Consider the following 21,770-nt stretch of genomic DNA (forward strand, 5'->3'; position numbering starts at 1 on the left):
AAATTCTTTGCAACAAGCCATGGTGAGGGACCAGACTCTGGCATTGGCAAACAGTGTAACGAGCAGTAAAAAGTAATGAGTGGAAAAGGTTGAAGTGAGATCCATAATTTGCAGATGTTGCAAGGGCCACATGCCAAAAACATCATACTAAATCTTGATACAGATGACATTCCGAAAGTATGGTGGATTTTGACAAAGATATTCAATATGTCTTAATTAGCACCAAACCAATACTGTTCTCCACCCCTATGCAATGGATGTTCAGAAACATGCAAAGTCAGCATCATTCAATAATCAGTACTTCATGGATGGAGTAAGTGAGGAACAACGATCACCCTTCAAGTAAGGATGATACACAGAATGAACACTCCTTTAAGGAGAGGATGGTGATAATGTTGAGACCAACAGTGTCATCAATAACAAAACATCTGAGAACAGCAACATAACAGAAGACAAAGTTAATTGGAAATGGGTAGAAATGAACAGCATTCTGCTGTGAAAGAAGTACAAAGAGACAGTGGTAGTACTCTGAGATACATTTGTCTGAGATAAAATAAAATATTTTATCTCTATTAAAATAAGTGATATAATAAAATAACCTAAAGTTCTTTCCAAAATGGTATTCTAATAACCATTTTATCTCTGTTTTATCTCTGTGACACATGTCTATAAATGAAGCAATTTCCAATGAAAAAGGCTGTTTTTTATAGCACTTATCTCATTTAACCAATGAAAAGCCTTTCTGCCATGAGGTTCGGCAAATGAGTGAGATTGCATCAATCAAATTCTGTGCTTACAGGGATTTAATTGAAAAAAATGAACAATACTATTCAAAAAGTCAATTTCACATTTCCTACCTCATTTCATTTCAAAGACAATATTAGTCAATCAAATTATTTGAAATACTTCTTTTAATCTACATGTACAAGAATAATGTTAGAGTAGTACTCTCATGATTAAATAATTTATTATTTTTCCTTCATTTTTATTTCAAAGTTTGAGCGAATTGACCTAGAAATATTGCTGAAATTAAAAAAGATAGAGAGAATAGCCTCCACCCAATTTGAAGTTCTTTTTTTTTCTTCAAAGGAACATTGGCGCAGGCACATCGTCTGTGATGCAAAGGTTGGATACGCGATTGACATGTCTACATCCTTGGCACTGCATTGTCACATATCTTTAGATACGGAAGATAAAAATTCATCTCGGATAAATGTTCATATTTTATATGAAAGATAAATTTTAAAATAGAGATCAAATAGAAAATCATGGCCTGAGAAAACCACCTCAGGTCATGAATATGACTTATGATCATCAAATCATTACAGTTTCTTAGTGTCACATCTGGGAAATACATCTGTCCAGAAGATGATATTGACTTTATAAACAGATCTGTTATATTTGCAGTCCTCAGTGAGCCACATATAGACAGTAAATGAATCCTTACCTTTAAAGAAAATTATATTAATTGGTGCACTAATGAAGGACCAATTTATTGCTTAGTTGTCCACAACATTCTTTCAAAATGTGAATGTTAACACTATTTTCATGTGGTTTGAGCATTGTTTCTCGTTTTAGTACATTTATTTAACAACCAAATAGAAAGTTTTCACTTTAACTGTTTTAAGATGCCAATGGTATGTAAAGCTATGTTTCTTTTGAATATTCCAAGACTTTAGAATATCTTAAACTACCATCTACACAATTTTTTGACTAAATATGCAGATCTGATCACATGCTGTCCTCAGTTTTTGTAAAATTCCTGATGTGTACTAGTTTGGCTGTTGTCCATGTAATTCCGTTACCATGAGTATTAGTGATGATTTTTGGCCTTTGCATAATTCTTTTCATCAGTACAGGAGGCAAAAATTGGCTAGTAAGTCCTAATACCCCTGAAGTTGAAAATGAACTAAAATTTAATTACCACTGATCCCTAATATTTTGTAAAATTCTGTTTATTTATGGTAGAGCCACTTATTACATACTATATACTTGTATTTTATTTGATATTATAGACGTAAAGTACTTAGTTTGTGTTAAGTATTAGAGAAGAATATATAAACAAGCTTTATTGAGGCATTTCTTCAGTCATAAATGCCTAAAAATAAAATTTTCCTTCTCAAATGTCAGAGGCGTAATTCCGTTACCATTATGTGTAATTCCGTTACCATGTACTTCCCCAAAAGAAAGACCAATCACGAAAATTTGTTGATAATATTTGTGAATAAATTACTTTCAAAATAAAGTTGACATTATAATAAATTGAATCAGACATTAGCTTGGAGCTAGTGTGTTGTAAATTTCAGAGAAACTTTTACTAAACTTTGGGTTGCAAAGTGACTCATTTCTCTGGTAATTCCGTTACCATAGCACATATCCGTCATTCACATCTGAACGTGTGAGGGGTTTTCTAAAAATCTTGGTTCAGAATATAGCACAAGTGGCCATGCATAGTATTAAGTTTAGAAAATGGGAAAATATTGAGATATCTGGATGCTGTGAGCAAAACTAACAGCCAAAATTCTCTGATTTGTAATTCCGTTACCATGGAATTGCCCAGAATTCTAATTCATTCACACGAAGAATTCTAATTCATTCATATACTGAACAGAACTTGACTACCAATGTTTTAAAATTTAAATTGAGAGGCTTTTTAACCTCCTCAAACATTAGTTTGCATTATGTAATAAACTTTTACTATCATTCCTGAATTACAGTACAATATTGTGTCATTATATCTGTAACATTTCTTGAGAATAAATTAAATTAGTAATGTCACATTAACCAGAAATCCCAATACATTTACAATCATTGATGATGTATAATGTGAGTTGTACCAATTCACACGAAGAATTCTAAAATCCATTCATTCACATACTGAAAAGAACTTGACTACCAATGTTTTATATCGAGAGGTTTTTTAACCTCCTCAATCTGGAATGAAATATAACTCAGTTTGATACCATAAATAATGCAAACATACATGTAACAAAACTCAAACTTCATGATGCTGAGCCTGGGATTTATGCCACTCTCTGAAGCAGTTTCTTTTGGCATTGAAACAGAGAAATACAGCACAAGTTTCACATTTTACACTTGATTTCACCTCAACCTTTAGTTTCCGAAAGCACACCTGACAGTTTCTTCGCGTCATTGTCCAATCTGGCATATGCTTAGGCTCAGCATCATCCTTGTCCTGTTTATCATGTTTGGTTTGTGAAAACAAAGGGACTTCTGTTTCATCAGTAATGTCTCCTAACTGACAAGCAAGCTCTTCCCTAAATTCAAGCTGCAGATAGGTGGATCCACGTTGTAATTCAACATTATTTGGGTACTGCTGTTGAAATAGTTTGAATAGGATATATGAATTCACAACTGCTATGTCCACCATATGGTAAAACAAGGTTTTCCACCATTTTATTGTTTTTCTCAAAGTATCATATTTACCAATTAACTGGTCCGAGCGATCAACGCCATTCATGAAACGATTATAGTCTTGGAAAGCATTAGGTTGGCGTACAATATGGCGTGAAAATTTACCATTCACTTTTACCCTCCGGAGAGTATGACTGGCTGCATCAGCTTGGTGAATTGTAGACATTAAGGTCACCGTTTTATTGTCTTTCCATTGCATAGTCAAAACAGGTCCATCCCTGTCCCATCGCATTTGTCCCTTCTTTGATTTTTTTGCCCATGATTTAAATGTTTTCTTGAAATGCGATGGAAAGTCTTTCCTGTTGGCGAGGGCCATGCCACATGCTAATATACCACTAGCTTTCAAATCTCTGAAAAGTCTTGATGTAGTGTAAAAATTGTCACAGTACAGATGGTACCCCTGATTGATAAGCTTCTCACATAAACGAATGACGACATCATATGCCAGACCATGTTGCACCCCTTCAGCTTTGCGACCCGTGTAGACCTCAAATTTGCATGTATAACCATTTGCCGAATCCGCGAGGACCCATAATTTAAATCCAAACTTTGTTGGTTTATCGCGGATATACATCCTGAACTTAAAACGTCCCTTTGAACGGACCATTCGTTCATCAATTGAGATGTTTTGAAACGGTTGATACAACTCCTGACACATGTTGTTAATGTGGTCAATAAGGAAGCGAACTTTTGCCAAGGGATCACCTTCCTCTTCATCCGTGGGATCAACCACATGAAGAAAGCTATTGATAGCTTTGTATCGATTCTTAGTCATAAAGGAACGCGCCCATATCCCATGATAGAGCGTTTTGGTTGACCAGTAACGATCTATATTCGGCAGCTGGACAAAGCCCATATATATCAGAAGACCAATGAAAGAATACAATTCATCCGGTGTAACATACGTGAAAGATCCATCACTATTTAGATAACTTTGCCCGTGATCTTTTCTTGCATTGATGAGAGCATAGGCATTTGTGAAATAGCAGATTTCTTCAATTATTGAGAGAGTAAAAAACAACTTGAAGAAGTCAACTGCCTTGGTGAACTGTGATGCTGATTTTCGGGTGCGAATTGAAGAAATTTGTACGCCTGCTTGACGATGGGGTAGGAAAAACCGAACCTCCTTTTTTGATGGTCCTGCATGATCCGTCTCATCGTAGCTTTTGTCCCCAATGTTGATTCTGATAATGAATTAAAAAGAAAATAAGGTTGATAAAGTTTTAAAAAGTAAACAACTCAGTATTTCCATGATCTCATTTCCAATCACTCAAGTAAATTGAAATCAAATCGGACATCGGCATGTGTTGAACATTATTTGTCACTTCTCCTCACTTTCGGCCGGCGTGGCTTACGGCCGCTGTCTGCGCAAAATGAAACTGTAATCAGCTATTTCATGGGAATATGCTGAGGTAGGCCTACATTGGCATTTAAATATGGAAAGCAAAGAAGTCAATGTAAGGATTAGTTAAGCAAGCCGTTATTTGAAAGACACGATGCCTTATCATATTCCTGTAAAATTGATGGCCAATACATTTTGTGCGGATGGCCAAGAATGAAGAGCAACAACTACGGTACCGTAGTCTGAGACTCTGACATGTCTGAAACAACCTCAGATTTGATTCTTCCCAATGTCCGAGTTAAGTTCAATTTATGAAAGTGATTGGGAATGAGAAATTCAGGAATTTCTGTAATTTGGGTGGAATTTCGTTTGGTGAAATTCAAAATACGATACTGCTTTAGCGCCGTGGTTACTCTGACCATAACTTACACAATATACTACATATGGGACCGTGATATGGCATTTACTGTGATACAGCAATCTGATCTATGCATCATGAACACAGTGAAGAAATGACATAATTTGCTGTCAGACATTTAAAAAAAATCTGGAATAGTGGGTCTAATATGAAAATAAATGTTTACTTAGCGGAATCATGTCACTTATGACCTCGAAATAAGTTCCAAAATAAAGAAAAAACGGGTTTCAGATCATTCTAGACGTACTGAATATTCCGATCGATCGTACACAAAAACAGCTGTTGGCTGATGCAAAAGCCCCACTTCCGGGTTGACACATTCGAATGTAAACAAACAAAAACAACCATTTTCTACAATTTGGCCAGGAATATTGCCAAAAGATCATAAATCTAAGATTTAAAATACATTTCGAATAATTTGTATAGCTTTTTTCAATAAAATATAACGATTTACTTACGTGATTTTAGGCCGTTTTGAAGACAACACGTCTGTCCCGTCACGTGAAGCTGAACTTACTGAAGAGTTATCATCATCGTCACTACTGCTAGTGAAACAATCACTCAAATCTTCGCTTGAATTTGACAAATCTGGGGCATTATTTCCATAGTCGATGTCATCCGATGGTAAATTGGTGTCATTACTTGACAATAATCCCAGTTTCATGGCCATATTTGATGATTTGAGCATAAATTTTTACGATAGATGATGCTTATGTCTCACCGAAACCCGTACAGTCGTCGCACATACAGGCGCGTAGTGTGTGAATTTACTACCGCTTGCCGAGAATGACCTTTTGGAGGGGTTCGGGGTTGAGGTATTTGCCGATCGTTTCCGAAGTATTCCGGCTATTTCCATATATGGTGTACCATCCGAAAGCTTGGAAATAGCCGAAGAGAATGATATGTCATTCGGCTATTTACGATAATACATGGCTATTGAACTCAAGATTTAGTTTCGTGTTACATTTGGATCGTTCATATATGAACGATTTTGGACACGCTGAACGGGTAAGAGTTAAGGGAAAACTAATTGCATTTATCATCTTGTTTTCTTAAAGCGACTTAGTAATGATAATCTTTCTTTTTTTTTGTCTTTTTCTTCCTACAGCAAAGCTGAAATCTTGAGGCGCATGAACCGGGATGCAATCTCTGACACAGAGCATTACCTTGGTCATCCAGTCAATGCTTTCCTCTTGGTCAAGAGGTTCCTTTGGGAATGGGTGGACCTGGAGAATTGGATCAAGTATGATGGACCAAAGACAGGTTAGTAATAAACTTGAGCTACATGAATTCCCTCCCGTGGGCCCATTTAATGAAGATTTAACTATGGTAACTTTCTCATTATGAAATTGTGATTGGCTGCTGAGCCAGTGTTGCCACTCTTCCTGGACTTTGGGAAATTCCAGGAAATATTTACTTTTCACCCCCAAATCATCATAAGCTTAACATATATTTAGAATCAATTACCAATGTCAACATCTTATTTTACAGCCTATCTGAAGAACAGTACCCATTTTAAGGAGCATACCCCAGGGCAAGATGATCTCAAGGGTGCCACTGCGGCTCTTCTGCGTCTTCAAGATACATACAAGCTGAAGACCACAAAGATTGCGAGTGGAGAGATCGAAGGAACTAGAACAACAGCATCCCTAACAGGTCAGCCATTAAAAAAAATAAATGTCAGTTGTGCTAATGACCTCAAAATTAATTTGAACAGAGTCAAGTGGAAATGACCACGCAATTCATTTGTATATAGATATTAATGTGTGCCAGATGATTTTAGTAGGAAATATGTTATTGCTGAGAAATGAGCAAAATAATTATGGTATTCCATCCAGTTGTCAGTCTTTTCCAAGTAATGAAACTCCCACAAGGCTCTACATTAACTTTTTTTGGTGACCTGCTTGAAAAATATAGATATAAAATTGAAACACAAAAAAAACATGAAAAGTTAACTGCTATAAAAATTTTAACGAAAATTTTCGCGAACATTCAATTATGTTGAGTTTGTACATTTACCTTTTTTCTAGTTCGTTTGCGCTTTTCCTGTGATCCGATGCTATACAATAACGCACAGAGTTGCAATACAATAGCAAACAACAACAATTCTGGCCGAAGCCAGGCTTTGGTATGCCATGAGCTTGGCTATCACTTATCAGCAGAGCTACAGTGTAGTCAGGCAACTCCTCTCACTCGAACACATGTTGTGAGTGACTTGCACCATGTAAACAATGCCTGGAAAATCACTTGGTCAATGTTATTACCAGCCTTGCAGAATGATCGTTCCAAATCATTTTTTTTTTAAATGGTTATCAAAATCGTGTTGAATATGAGTTATTCCTATTTTCCATATAGCTCTGGAATGTTTTGAGCTTGGTAGAGTAGCATACAACCAAGGCGACCAGTACCACGCCCGTCTGTGGATCACAGAAGCTTACCAACGTTACATGAACGAATCAAAACTCGGTAAAGTCATTGATCTCGACGAGCCCCTCCTACTCGACTATCTGGCTTTCTCTTCATTTAAGGTGAGTGTGAAGGGGAAAAAAGGAGAATTGTGTCAAATATTTGAATATTAGTGCTAAAGTCATATTTTCTATACAGCCTTATCACGTGAAGTGATATTCAAAGCTTGTGATACACTCAATAAATTTCATACAGACATGAACACAATATTTTATAACATATGTTTAAATCAGGCCCAGTATTCAATACAATGCACTGATTTCCTAAGTAAATTATTTAGCATTTTACTTGACTTCTTGTATCCTGATCACTTCTTAGTATACTTGCTAATATCCATTGTGACATAATAAAGTCTAAGCCAGATAATGGGTGATGTATGTATCCATTTGTGAACAGCATGGTTGACTGCATGTATGTAGATTTGTAATCTGCATGTTAGCCAGATTTAAGCCAGGTAAGGGCTGAATTCGATTTAAGTAAAATACTTAGCCAAAGAGAGAAATTAAATATCAAAGATGGATAAGTATTTTACCACAGCAAAATACTGAGGAAATTACTTCAAATTCTGGCTAAGTATTGAATTGAACACCGGACCTGAACCCCTACGTGTAGGATCTTCATGAAATGATTTGTTTCAGCTCTGTGCTTCTCTTGAAATGATGTAATGCTCTCCAATCAGCCTTGCTTACGTAGTTAATAAATTGAAGTAAAAATATAGACAAGGGGTGGGGGGGTTGGTCAAACATATGAAATCCCCTCACCCATAATTGTTATTATTTTTTATGTATAATGTGTGAAGGTCTGCTTCTATATTCTTTTCTAATTTTGTTTCTCTTCTATCATTTTCAGCAAGGATACTTGGACGATGCTATCGCATACACGGACAAACTCCTTTCACTTGGTAAATAATCCTATCATTATTATAATCAAGAAAAATCCCACTTCTGTGCCTTGTAGTACAAAGATTCATCGGCAGTGGCCTGGGAATTCTCAGCCGACATAGGTTGGAGGGTCCAACCATTTTTGCTTGTTCCTTCAAACCTTTGTTTGACCTTAATGTTCTGAGCAGGCAAACGTTCGGATGGTCAAGCAATTGTTATCACTCACTAGCTCGTCCTAAACATTTGATTGACCATAAATGTTCTGAGCAGACAAATGCTTGGAGGGTTGAGTAATTGATATCATTCAACAGTGCACCCATCCAATCTTAAGTTTGGCCAGAACATTCCGACACCACTGGTAGCAGGTGATTGTAAGTTTGATTTCATGATCGATTACAGATAGTCCTCAGTGCAATTCAATTGTATAATAAGAAATCTCACAGTCAGTTACTTCGTATTATATCAATTTGGTTCTAATACTGCTTAGTTTTTATGAGTAGGTGCTTTGTTTATGAATCCAATTTTTTTTTTGACAAAATGCAATATTTTAGTACTTAGATGGAGTGGTTACTTGACCATCTGGGCATTAGACAAAATAGTAAGTAGGTTTATCAGGTACTAGACCTAGTGTCGTGCAGACCAAATATCAATTAGACCAAATGGCCCGTCTTCTGAAGTCAGGTTTAACTTAGACCATGGTATAACTCTGCTAAAGTTATGGGAAGCCGAAAGTGTCAAAATTTTTATTGAGTTGTACGTTTCTTATGTTTACCATGCTCTTTCCTGATCATCGTTGGTGAAGACAATCATCTATTTATACTTCCTAGACAATTATGAATGATTCTCGAGCCAAATGAGCTGAAATATGATATCTTTACCGTTAGTGATTTATGTAACAATTGGCTGTCCATACTTAAACCACAACTTTAAACCTAAATTTAAGTTAAACCCGACTTCAGAATACGGGCCGATGGGTTTAGTCCCTGTGGTATTTAGACTATCTGAGAAGTAGACCAAGTGAACATAATCATTTGAGTTGAGAGTAAACTCTGCAATCCCTCTCCTCTCCCGATTCCGTGCAGACCCCAATCACGAGAGAGCCAAAAACAACAAGGTCTACTTCATGAATGAACTACAGGAGAGAGAGCTGGAGGAGAAAACGAGAGGAGATTTGGCCGAGTTTGATGAAGAGACGGGAGAGGTTGCTAAAACGCTTGAGGAGCTTGAAAAGGAGAAGGAAGAACAAGCTTACTCGTACCCAGAAAGGAAACAGTATGAGGCGCTCTGCCGTGGGGACCCAGATGCTCTCAAGGTATTAGTGGAGTCGAGTCAATTGCCACTTGGTCCAATCTTTGAAAAAAATCTTCTATATTATATTCTTTCTGGTTGGTGTATCACAATGCTCTTTGCAAAGATATAAGCAAGTTTACGAGCGACTGGGGCATGTTCTTGGGTGCTAGGTCAGCTATGTGGTTATATATCATTTAGCACAACAAAAGTGTCACCATTTGTGTATATTGGTGACAAAAAAAACCAGCTTCTGGTCTGGGTTTGTAACCAGTTGTGAATGCAGGGGTGGGTCAGATCTATTCACAAAGATTCAATTGTTACTTTAAGTCACACTTAAAAATTTCAAGTTTCATGTGGGTTATTACGCATATTGTGGTTTCCTCAGGGTCCTGTAACACAAAGTTTAGCGATTAATCGTACACTTGACTTTCATGATTGTAGTCAATGAAATCAATTGCTAAAAATTTTCTACGATCATTACTAAGCTTTGTGTCATGGGCCCCAGACCATCTTCCTCTATCCATCCTTGTCGTTCTCACTTTCACTCTCTCTGTCTGTTTCCATCTCCAGAATGTTGATCACAAGATTCTGTTGTGTCAATACCAGCATTACAACCACCCATTCCTCTACCTCCAGCCAGCGAAGGAAGAGGTCATCTTCGACGATCCCCGGCTCGTCTTCTATCGCGAGATCGTCAACGACAGGGAGATTGAATTCATAAAACGTCTTGCATCAACAAGAGTTAGTATCTTGTCTAGATTTGTATTAAAGCAATATAGGCCTCGGCTTTCACAGGGAGTGGATTTGCTGACCCCAGACTTTTTTAAAAGCACTAGAAATACCTGTAATAGATAATTCTTTTGGGGAATGCAAACTTGGTGTACCAGCTAGAAATTCTTCGACCAAGCATGAATCTCATGCAACTCTCAGGCGAGGGAAAATGAGAAAAAAGACTTTACCACAAAAAGGCTATTTTCCAATGACATCACATAAAGTCTGCTGGTTATGAATCTCTTCCACATTCTGCGTGATTGGCATCTGAATGGTTTCAAATTCCCAATGAAAACTGAAGCTCATCACTTTAGAAATTAAATTGTGATCCTCCCAATGTGATCACATGGGTGACTTGAGCGTGATGCTCGGGTGCCCTTTTACTGTTGCATAAAAGTTACTATCAGTATTATGGTAATTCTGCTGTCCACTGGCAACTTACAGGAAATTCTTGATTGTGATTGGCTGTTGAGCATTGTTACCATGGTAATTACCATTGGAAGGCAAAGTTACAATGATGTTAACTTTGATGCAACAGGTCCAAGGGTCCCCATGATTTACCCAGGTAACTTCGACTTTTTTAAAACAGATAGTTATTATCTTTCTAAGTTTAATTAGTAGGCAGTTTGGGTAACCCGTTTATTTTAGAAATTGATTGATATTACTGATTTATCACCTAATTTTACTTGGCAATTGACTTCATCGATGGCCTTTTTGAGGGGGAATATTTTTCATTTAACCTCAGAGTAATCAGTCATTTCAGGAATTTGATCTCTGAAAAAAAAGAGCTTTATATAGATTAAGCGTCTTACTCAAGGCCATATTGTTTTTGTTGGGGTTGGGGTTAAAATGAAGTGAAATTTTCTTTTTGAAAAAATAATTGTAAAGAAGATGAAAAGAGTAATGTTTCTTAATTTTACTATTATGTTACCAACAAAATAAAATTAATTGACTTCTCCCCAATTTGCAAATGCATGATATTGTTCCATCTTGTATCCTATATTGAAATTGGTATGAATTCTGCAAAATTGAAAATGCTCTTCTCTTTGCATTTTGCATGGCTTCAAAAATTTCTTTCCAACTGGGCTTACAGATGTGACCAATTGTGTAACTTCTATTTTATGAGGACAGGGAATTGCAAAATTACTCGGGTTTTATCAAAAGTATGTGTAGAAATTTCTATTAATAATTGGTTAATCTGATAAAGAATTTTTCATTTTAATGAATTTTGGTCTGAATACTATTATGATTATTATGATATTAACATATATTTATCTTATAAGAATATGTAGTCAACATTTACTTTTAAAAAGTCTAATTATTTCTAATGACTAATGATTATTTAGTTAGAACTAAAAAATAAAAAAAATAAATATTCATCCTATGTTGAATCCATATCATTAACCTATTGTATTTTTTCGATAAATGTTTGTATTTTTGTCACAAATTTACATTTATTAATATCACAAATTTTCCCTTTTGTTATTTCTCACTTATTTATTTGATTTCGATGTCGGAGGTTGCCAATTTGTGATCTAGTGTTCCGAATCTGGTCTTCTGATGGCACAGGTTGTGGGAAACCTACCCCTCACAACTAACCCCGCCCCCTCATGACTAGCCCCTCCCCCTTCTAGTGTCTCACCCTCTTTCTTATTAACAATTCAATAACATCAGCATGAGTATATTTTGAATGCCGTGCCTGTGTTAATTTCTTCATACTTTAAAGTGTATTTCCAGTAAATATGCTGCATGAATCGCACAAAGAGCAAAAACTTGCATTTAGTTGCCTGTTAGAAAAAAATTAGACATAATAATGTATTCCACAGTCCTTGTAAGTAAAAGCTATTTAAAGCTAATTTATTTTATTGTTCTTTTAATGTTTTACTTATTTATACAATTGCTATTCTTTCTTTATTGGGATGGGATGTTCTTTATTTCAAGATAATAATTCTTAATGCTTTAGTTGTTTTAAATGGCACATTTGTATTTCTAAAATTGTACTAGAAGGTTAAAAGAATATAAATTATATATTCATACATAATATACATAATATACATAATAGGCACTTATATAGTGGTTTACCAAAATTATGATCAAAGCACTTTCGATGTGAATTTATGTCATTCACATCCTATCAAAAGAATCGCAGAATAAAGTAGAAAAGGATTAAATTGTTTTAAAGCAGTGTTCGTTTTTACATGATGAGTTGAAAATATGTAAACCCAAACAAACTAGTGAAAAATATTAAGTATTACACAACACCTCTCTATCGTTACATGAGCAGGGGCCTGTTGAAGAAAGAGTTGCGATCAAACGCAACTAAAAAAATCCTGCGCAACTTGATTTTCAGCCAATGAAGCACCTGTATTCGGGACTTGCGCTTGATATTTTGACTTGCGTTCAAACACAACTCTTTCTGTAACAGGCCCCTGGACCGCTTAAAATAATTAGGGCAGTGTTCAATTCATTTCACTTCCATATCATTTGTACTTTATTCATACCTTCTATTGTTTGATCAACACAAAGCCCTCTATGTTCAATTCATCCCACAGCCTGTGCTTAGAAATACTTGTCTTCTGGTTTTTCAAAAGCACAAAATAGCTAAAGCCTACCTGAAGCTATTTTAGATGGTCAATTCATGTCGAAAACTATCTAATATTCTTGTCTTGCAGAAGTGTAGCTGCCGTTAATTTTTAACTGTTGATTCTGTGTGTAAAGTTGACATTTGACAATTCAGATATCTAGCACTATCCCTTGATGAAGTATTTATATTTTCTTTGAAATTGACACTTTTGAGTGCCTGTTTTTTTAATAAATCAAGTGATTGGATAACAGAAAACTACAGACAAGAGATTATATGCAGTGTTTTTAGCTATTCCATACTTGGAAAGATGTTTTATCAAAAGGGGGAAACAAAAGTACTTAGATTAACCAGGTGCCATAATAAAAAATAAAATAATCAAATTTTCATTTAATTCCACAAATTTTAACAAATACAACACTATTATCATTTAAAAGATTATCCACTTGTGTTTAAAGCTGTTACAAGATTTGACCACACTGCCATATTCCTTTTAAGATTTCAGGGGCTGATTGCACGAAAGAGTCCTTCCCAGGACCGTTGTTTGTTTTCCGATGATACGCTGTATGTGGGATATTTCTGAAATTTATGATAAACAAATAGAATTCGATAGCTGACTTTACAATGTATTTCCATACAATCTCATGATATATCAAATCATTTTATTAGCAATGATTTTGTTTACTTTAACGGATAAATAAAATGTGTTTGCAGGTAATTTCTTGAAAATGTGTTTCACATGGCGCATCATGATAAATGGCGACACGAAAGATGGTTCTTGCAAAGACCCTTTCGTGCATTCAGCCTCGGAGATCTTTTTTTTTTTAATTATGCCTTTATAAAAGAGAGGTAGAGTCTTCAAAAATTAATTTGATTTTTGTCAGTATTGCATTTAAAACATTTTAATCTCATTTATAGCATGATGCATGTAGTTTTTGTTATATTAATTGTATTGTTCATTTTCATTTTTGTTGATATGCTCTTTTTAAAAGGTAATCAAAGGAGTTTTTTTGGGGGAGGTGATGATTAAAGGGAAAATTTAAAAAATGGTTAAAAATCATTGCACAATGGAATTGATAAGTAGCCTCCACAGTGCACTCTGTATGAAAATATTAAGTTTATTCATTTGATCTATAAAAAGTTTATTGACTACTTTGAAAAAAGCTCTTTGTACCTATGAACTAAAAACATTCACATTAATTTTTGTATGTGAAAAATAATCTCACTTTGCTCTTCATAATTATTTTGTGGTGGTGATTCCTAAATACATTGACTAAAATTGAATAGATAGCCTTTGTGTCAGAGAGTATTTTGGAGCATTAAGGAATATCGATTACATAAACCTGATGAACACATATCTTGTTTTTGTCTCTTTGAAATCAACTGTTGTGTACAAATAGCTTATAACTGATTATGCGTAGAGACTTCATCAAACTGTCTCATCAACAGATCATTTCAATTACACGAAACAGAACACAGGCCACTTGATAAAAATCTGCTTTTATATAGCGCTTAATAATAAAGAGTGGAACATCACTAAACACTTTATAGATATGTTATTACCTCAGTCATTGGATCCATGGTTGCCTGCACACAATGTCTGCACTTTCTCCACTCCCTGGGGAGTAATCCAATCAGAGTTTTCAAAACCAGATAAATATTTGCTATTATATTACTTTTGTCCTGTTATTCAAATCCTCAACTTTTCACCTTTGAATACCTTTAACATTGCATTTTGTTTCAGTTTTTTTTTTTTTTGATAATTTTTTTTTAAAGACCCCGCATGCCTTTCTCCCCTGCCCCACCACTCTTCATACCTTGGTGAATAGAGAGAAAGCAATGTATCGCATTCTTTCTCGTTTCCCACAGCTTCAGAGGGCCACAATTCAGAACGCTATCACAGGCAATCTTGAGTTCGCAGACTATCGAATCAGCAAGAGCGCGTGGCTTCGACAGGAGGAGGATCAGAGGATTCGCCAAATCAGGCGTCGCGTCCAGGCCTATACGGGTCTCGAGCTCGACACTGCTGAAGATCTGCAGGTGGTCAACTATGGTATCGGAGGGCACTACGAGCCTCATTTTGATTTTGCAAGGGTAAGTGTTCAATCAGTTAGGAATTGGATAAGGCTTCAAGGGTGGTCAAATTCAATAAACCAACATTTTCACTCTAATGGGGCTTTGTAAGAAACTTCCAATCGATTTCAAGTCAATTCGGGGTCCCAAAATCAGTCATAGATAGAACAATTAATTGCAAATTAGAACAGTTACCAGTTTGCTTTTTTAAACAAAGTTTAAATTTACTTTTTTTTTGTTGGAATCGATATATCAGTTGTAAATTTGAAATGGAAGTCAACACCCCATAGGACCCCTACCAATTTTTATCCTTGGGCATTTGTTCCAGATGTCAGATAAAGAAATAAAAAGTTTTGGAACGCTAGAACAATTGTTTTCATATTTTTGAATATTTCAATTTGGGAAGTTTTGGGGAAAATATAAATCAGTCAACCAAACTGTGGACCTGGAAAAACATGTCTTTCTGAGGTACCCCCCCCCCCCCCCAATAAAATTTGATGTATTGGTTTAAGCTGTTAATCAATTGATTATTTTTTTACGATAAATTTTTCAAGAACCTTGATATCATTATAGAAGAACTTTTCCCCAATGAAAATAGGTTTTGAAAAGCATCCCTCTCAATATGTCTGATCTTTTCAATTCAAATAGAATTAAGTCAAACCCTGCATATCTTAAAATCATAACTGTTAGCATTCGTGCTGGTTTATTTTTGAGGGGAGAGATTTTAATGATAGTTTGGAAGTTTGTGTTAATTTGATAGCATGGCCGTTCTTACACTTGATTTATCAAACTCCCCTCTTGATATGACATTTTCACTTTTAAAAGTATTCTTTTTATTATGTATAGGCCTACATGTATATATACTGTATTATTTATAAAAGTGCCAGTGCCAGGTGTGTGCTTGAATACCTATATGCTTTCATCTCTGTATATCTTCCTTCATATCTCTTACACGAGGGCCTTTGGGGTTGTATTCCATCAAGTAAAGACGGATGAATCTGTGCCATCATCTACAAAAACTTTGCTCGTTGGAATACGGCCATCGTCCTCCTTTCATTCCTCCTCCATTTCTGTGCTGCAATACTTGCATGTTTTGTGCCATAATCCCTGCTTCCCAAGATTGCATGCAGCTAATCAATCACTTTATTAATGCAGTTGGTTCCTGTCAGTTAGTGGGAATCCCATTACAGAAATATTAGCATTATTGTGTGTGTTTGTACATGTAAGTATTATTTCAAAGGAAAATATTGAATATATGTTGTAATTTGTGAATATATGTCAGTTATAGGAGTCATCAAAATGATGAAAATTTAATTTGTGTAATGAAAATGCAACAAATGGGGGATTTTCTGGTTTTAGTCTTTAATAGGAACAATGTGATAAGCTATCCCATCATTTAGTTAAGTGGATGCCCCCCTCCCCCCCCCCATTTTTTTCCCTTAATTTGAATTTAGAGGGGTTGGGGAGTGGTAGGTATTTCTTTCCTTCTTTTTTTTCCGATATCAAATATCCTTGACCTACTCTTACAATAGATGTGTTCATTTGTTGATTTATGGTATCCTTAAATACCAAACCTTAAATTTCAGAATAGATTTGATATTTTTCTAAATTGTTAGGATAATGGGTCAGGTCAAGGTACTACTATGTGCTGATAAGAATCAAATGGAATGTGGAATTTGACCAAGAAAAAAATGTCGAAGGCTGTCATAATTCAGCTTTATATCTTGTGTAATCTCTGGCTGTATTATTTTGAATTGAATCTGCCCCATGTACAATTTGTAAGGCATATTGACTGTTTTCTAGCTCCCATCTATATAACCAACCTCACATTGAAATACAAAAACTGTAAAAAAAAAAAAAAAAAAAAAGGTATCATGGTAAGCAGAAAAAAGAAGAATTTGGAGACCGGTTTCATGTCTGATAGATTCCTTTTTAGCTCATGAATGCAATCACTTATTTTACATCAGTTTATCGTCCAGATACCTGAACTCACTCAGTATCTGCCGATATTGCATTGAAGTGATGTCATAACCATTCTTATACCAATCACCACAGGTTGCCGATGCTTATGAAGGGGGTATAGGTAATAGGATAGCCACAATGTTATTCTATGTGAGTAGTGACAACAACAACAAACGAACTGGGCCAGTTTTCAATTTGATACTAGGCAAGAATTTTAAGTATTTCACTCGGTATTCTGCTTAAAAATACTTAACTATATTTGCTATTCATTTTCCCTTTTTGGCCAAGTATTTTGCTTGAATCTAAGTCAGCCCCTACCTGGCTTAAGTCTGGCTTGCGTACATTTTACAAACATATATATGCAGAGTCTTACCTCCTGCGCACAGGTGGATACATACTTTGTGCATTCTTTGGCTCAGTCTGTATTTTGCTTAAATTTGGATTGATAAAATAAAATACTTTGATGTGATCTGAATACGAGTATACACAGTTGCTTAGCCAAGTAAAATGCTAGTAAAATACTTACCTCATCAATGCTTTCAATTGAATACTGACCCAGTTCATTAACTTTATGATATATTCTTAGAACATTGTGTGATCATCCGTGATGTATTTTTTTTGTCAAGCCAACTGCAGTTTTTTAATGTAATTATTTATTTGTTGGTTAGTGATTTTTCTCATTCTCACTTTGACAGTTACAGGTATGCAAAGCAATATCTCTAGTTATTATTTTGATAAACTGCACCTTGCAAGAAATCCATATTATATCAGCAACATGACTTCTATTTTTGTTCTATTCAAAGGATAAATAAAAAGATAATATGTTTGATAATGATATTTCATTGTTATAACGCAATGTAGTAATATAGAATTGGTTAATACAGGCGAGAGCCGCGAGACTACCAGGGGCATTTCACTTCTTGGTATATATATTTGATTGATTATTTTAAGTAAGTGTAATTAAGATAAGATAAATGATTCACAATGGCCCTCAGTATTTCAAGATAAATTTCAGGGGTTTTGGGGGAACAGTTTAAAAAAGAGTTAATACAGAATCCAATAGAAGGATAGCAAAATAAGCATGGGATTCGAGTCAGATGTCTAGTATTTTTCCAAGCAATAATGATACTGTCCCAAATGTGCTTATCTGTGTCGGCGATCTACATTGATCATTTTTCAGCTGAGATATGTAATGGGGCATACACACAAAATTGGCACATGAAAATTCCAAGTAAATGTGTCTGCGGCTTTCACTCTGCACACCCTTCTTACGCGACCACTCATTTAATCTGTTGCATCACTGACATAGGAAACCTCTCAACTAGCATTTGAAGATTATATGATTTTGATTAACCAGTTGACCACTGCATTCTGTGGTCCCCATAGGCTTTGTACAGGGATCACCCCGTTCCAGTTTGCAATGGGTTAATATATGTCCTAATAATAGATGGATTTACAGTATACCTTGTAGCACTCCTGGAAAGGAATATTGGTAATCTTCTGTGATTGATTGGTGGCTCTGAAAAGGACTTGTTTAATTGACGATTCAACTACAATACTGAGCTCTGGTCATCGTTTGTATAGATTGGCGTTCTCTCTATCAGAATACTATTATTCAAATTTCTTGTACAACTGTTACGTCGGATTTCATGTTATGTTTCCTACATGTTGTATCCATGATTTGAAGTATATTATTGCATCTTGTATGCGTTGTTACATTTGTTTTGCCGTTCCTTAATTAATGTAACTTTTTAGCTGGCAACAGACGAAGGTCATTAGACATTTCAGTGAAACTCGATTGAACAAAGTTACCTATTTATCAAAATGACAATAAGTCAAGGTTGGTAGAAGACTTACCAATTATTGGGCCAAACTTCAATTAGACCCCAGTAGAGGAGCTGCCAATTAATAGTATTTTATCCTATTTCTTAGGATTTTTAAGGGAAAAGTGACACTAAACAGGATTTTCCCCTAGATATAGGACTTTTGAATATTGTAAGATTGATGTTTTTTGTTAAGTTTTTTTTCTTCAAAATTTTAAAAGATAAATAGGATTTTAGGCTTGAAAATTGGATAAAAAGAAGTAAAGAATATAATTTTCACAGTATAGGTTGGCAGCTCTGCAAAAGTTAGATTGGAGTAAATGGATGGTAGCCTTTATTGCATGAGGTAACCCTCACTTTTATGAAGTTGCTAACCTAATCATCAAGCAGGGGGGGGGCCTAGGATTTAACAGCGGCTGGGGGATGACCAAAAAAAAAGAGAGAAAAAATGAATTCTTGGACCAAAAGAATATACTCAGTGAAAACTTCTCAACTTAACACTACTACTAACCCTCATCTATGGCTGAGACCATTTGTAAGGACACATTCACATATAACGCACTATGTACTGCAATGGATCAACTGCAAGACATCTCCCAACCATTCCATATGGTGTAAACGAAGATGTAATTGCAGTGCTGGAGTTGTAGGCACAGTGTGATGTTTCAGCCCATATGGGAATGTACCTTACATTGGCACAGAAATGGTCTGTTTGCCATGATGATCTACTCTAATAGGGTATTGCAAAAAACTTTCATGTTTAATCGCAAGTCATGCATAAGTGCTAAATCAAGCTTAAAGGTCAAGTCCACCCCAGAAAAATGTTGATTTGAACAAATAGAGAAAAATCAAACTAGCATAATGCTGAAAATTTCATCAAAATCGGATGTAAATAAGAAAGTTATGACATTTTATAGTTTCGTTTATTTTTCACCAAACAGTGATATGCACAACTCAGTGACATGCAAATGAGACAGTCAGTGATGTCCCTCACTCACTATTTCTTTTTTTTTATTGTTTGAATTATACAATATTCCAATTTTTTAATAAGGACCAACTTGACTAAAACATATAGTATTAAACAATGCTAATTCCACATGTTCAGGGAGGAATTAATCGTTGTTTCAATTGACAATGAGGAGATTATTAGAGTATTTCACATTTCATATAATAGAATACAAAAGAAATAGTGAGTGGATGACGTCATCAGTCTCCTCGTTTGCATACCGAACAGGATGTGCATATAACTTTTTTGTGAAATTAAGCGAAACTTTAGAATGTCATAACTTTCTTATATCACATCCGATTTTGATGAAATTTTCAGTGTTATGCTTGTTGGAGTTTTCTCTTTTTATTCAAATCAGCTTTTTATTGGGGTGGACTTGTCCTTTAATTGGGCATTGTAGGAAATTTGGCTTGTAATTGAACACAAAGCAACTACAAAATTTGCTTTGAGTCACACGGTTTGCGCTGGATTGCGCGATTTATGCTTGATTTGGAATTGAGCATAAGTTTCTTGCAACGCCCCATTTAAAGACAACCTCTTCTATCTTACTAACATTTTTATATTGTCATCCATTGTCCATCATTTTACCATCATTTTCAATTTTATTTTGCATTTATCAAGCATTTAATCTGCCTAATCCTATTAAATCCTTTAAGCTAGATCCTGTAACTTATTTGATGTTTCATTTAGGTATCTCCCCCATTATTTTGTTTGTGTCTGTGTGTTTTTGTTGTCGTTGCTCTCTTTCATACATGCTTTCTCGTAGTCAAACCGATTTTTAAAGGAGCGGTTTTCCAACTCATTTTGTTTTTCCTCATTTTAATATTTCAGATGGGTGTTTTATGAAGCTATTTGTAGGTTATACATGTAGATAACTTTATGCATCACTTGTGACCTTTTCTTGAGCTAAACAGTGCTTCCCACAAAAAATGAAACCCATTTTCAGAGATAGATTTCACAATTATCAAACATGTTTTTACTATGAATTTGATACTTATGCGCAGGCCTCTACAAAAAAAATTTCAAAATTTCACCGATAGAAAAAACTGCTTGCCCGATTTTTTTTCAAAAATTCTTTTGCTCTTAATTCTTTTCTGTCCTGGTTGAAATTGATTTACTGGCGCTGTCCTCAGCATTTCTTTTTGTTTACTCTTGTTCAAGTTGTTCTGGTCGCTGATCGTGATGACAAAAGTCGCCTATTTTAGTCTGATGACTCATTGTTTATTTGGTTTAAAGTTGAAGCCGAGTCCTGGCCGAGTCAGTCCGAAGCTTGCATGCATTCAGCGCGATCTAGCTCGAGAGTCGGCTGGCTCGCGATCGCTTGTTTACATACGTACATGTACTGTAGCATCGATGTATTAGAGCATGCACTAAGAGGGCGAGAGTGGGGTTTCCCCAGCTAGCTCCTCCGTCGATTAGTAGAGCATGCGCACAGTATAGTTTAGAAAGTAAGATGGCAGCCCCCATCGAACGGGACCGTTGGCGATAAATTGTCGGTAAATTGGCGCTGATTTGACATGTTTCCACTGTTTTTTGACTGGTATGACATTTTGTATGAGAGATAATTGCAATTTATCAAAAAAAAATATTAAAATTTACTGTAATATCGTTTTCATTTTCAAAACAACCACTAGCCCGATCGGGCAATTGACTTTGAGAAATGCTTGCCCGCACGTCATTTTCACTTGCCCCTGGCAAGCGGTTTTGTTGCGCCCTGCTTAT

General features: G+C 35.5%; 1 protein-coding gene across 3 annotated transcripts in view; it reads left to right on the forward strand.

Moving 5' to 3' along the window:
* Positions 1–6,303: 6,303 nt before the first annotated feature.
* LOC129281792 (prolyl 4-hydroxylase subunit alpha-1-like) overlaps positions 6,304–21,770 on the forward strand; it is a 28,097-nt gene continuing 12,630 nt past the window's right edge. For 2 of the 3 annotated variants that reach the window (XM_064112765.1, XM_064112764.1), the window contains exons 1-7: positions 6,304–6,458; positions 6,687–6,851; positions 7,551–7,723; positions 8,511–8,562; positions 9,625–9,854; positions 10,403–10,573; positions 15,054–15,278. In XM_064112765.1, the coding sequence (XP_063968835.1) occupies positions 6,326–6,458; positions 6,687–6,851; positions 7,551–7,723; positions 8,511–8,562; positions 9,625–9,854; positions 10,403–10,573; positions 15,054–15,278 (1,149 nt within the window). In that variant the 5' untranslated portion in view covers positions 6,304–6,325. Of the gene's footprint in view, positions 6,459–6,686; positions 6,852–7,550; positions 7,724–8,510; positions 8,563–9,624; positions 9,855–10,402; positions 10,574–15,053; positions 15,279–17,312; positions 17,370–21,770 lie in introns of all 3 variants that reach the window. The other variant, XM_064112766.1, reaches the window with a different exon arrangement.

Source organism: Lytechinus pictus, chromosome 18, assembly GCF_037042905.1.
Source record: "Lytechinus pictus isolate F3 Inbred chromosome 18, Lp3.0, whole genome shotgun sequence".
NCBI classification, from domain to species: domain Eukaryota; kingdom Metazoa; phylum Echinodermata; class Echinoidea; order Temnopleuroida; family Toxopneustidae; genus Lytechinus; species Lytechinus pictus.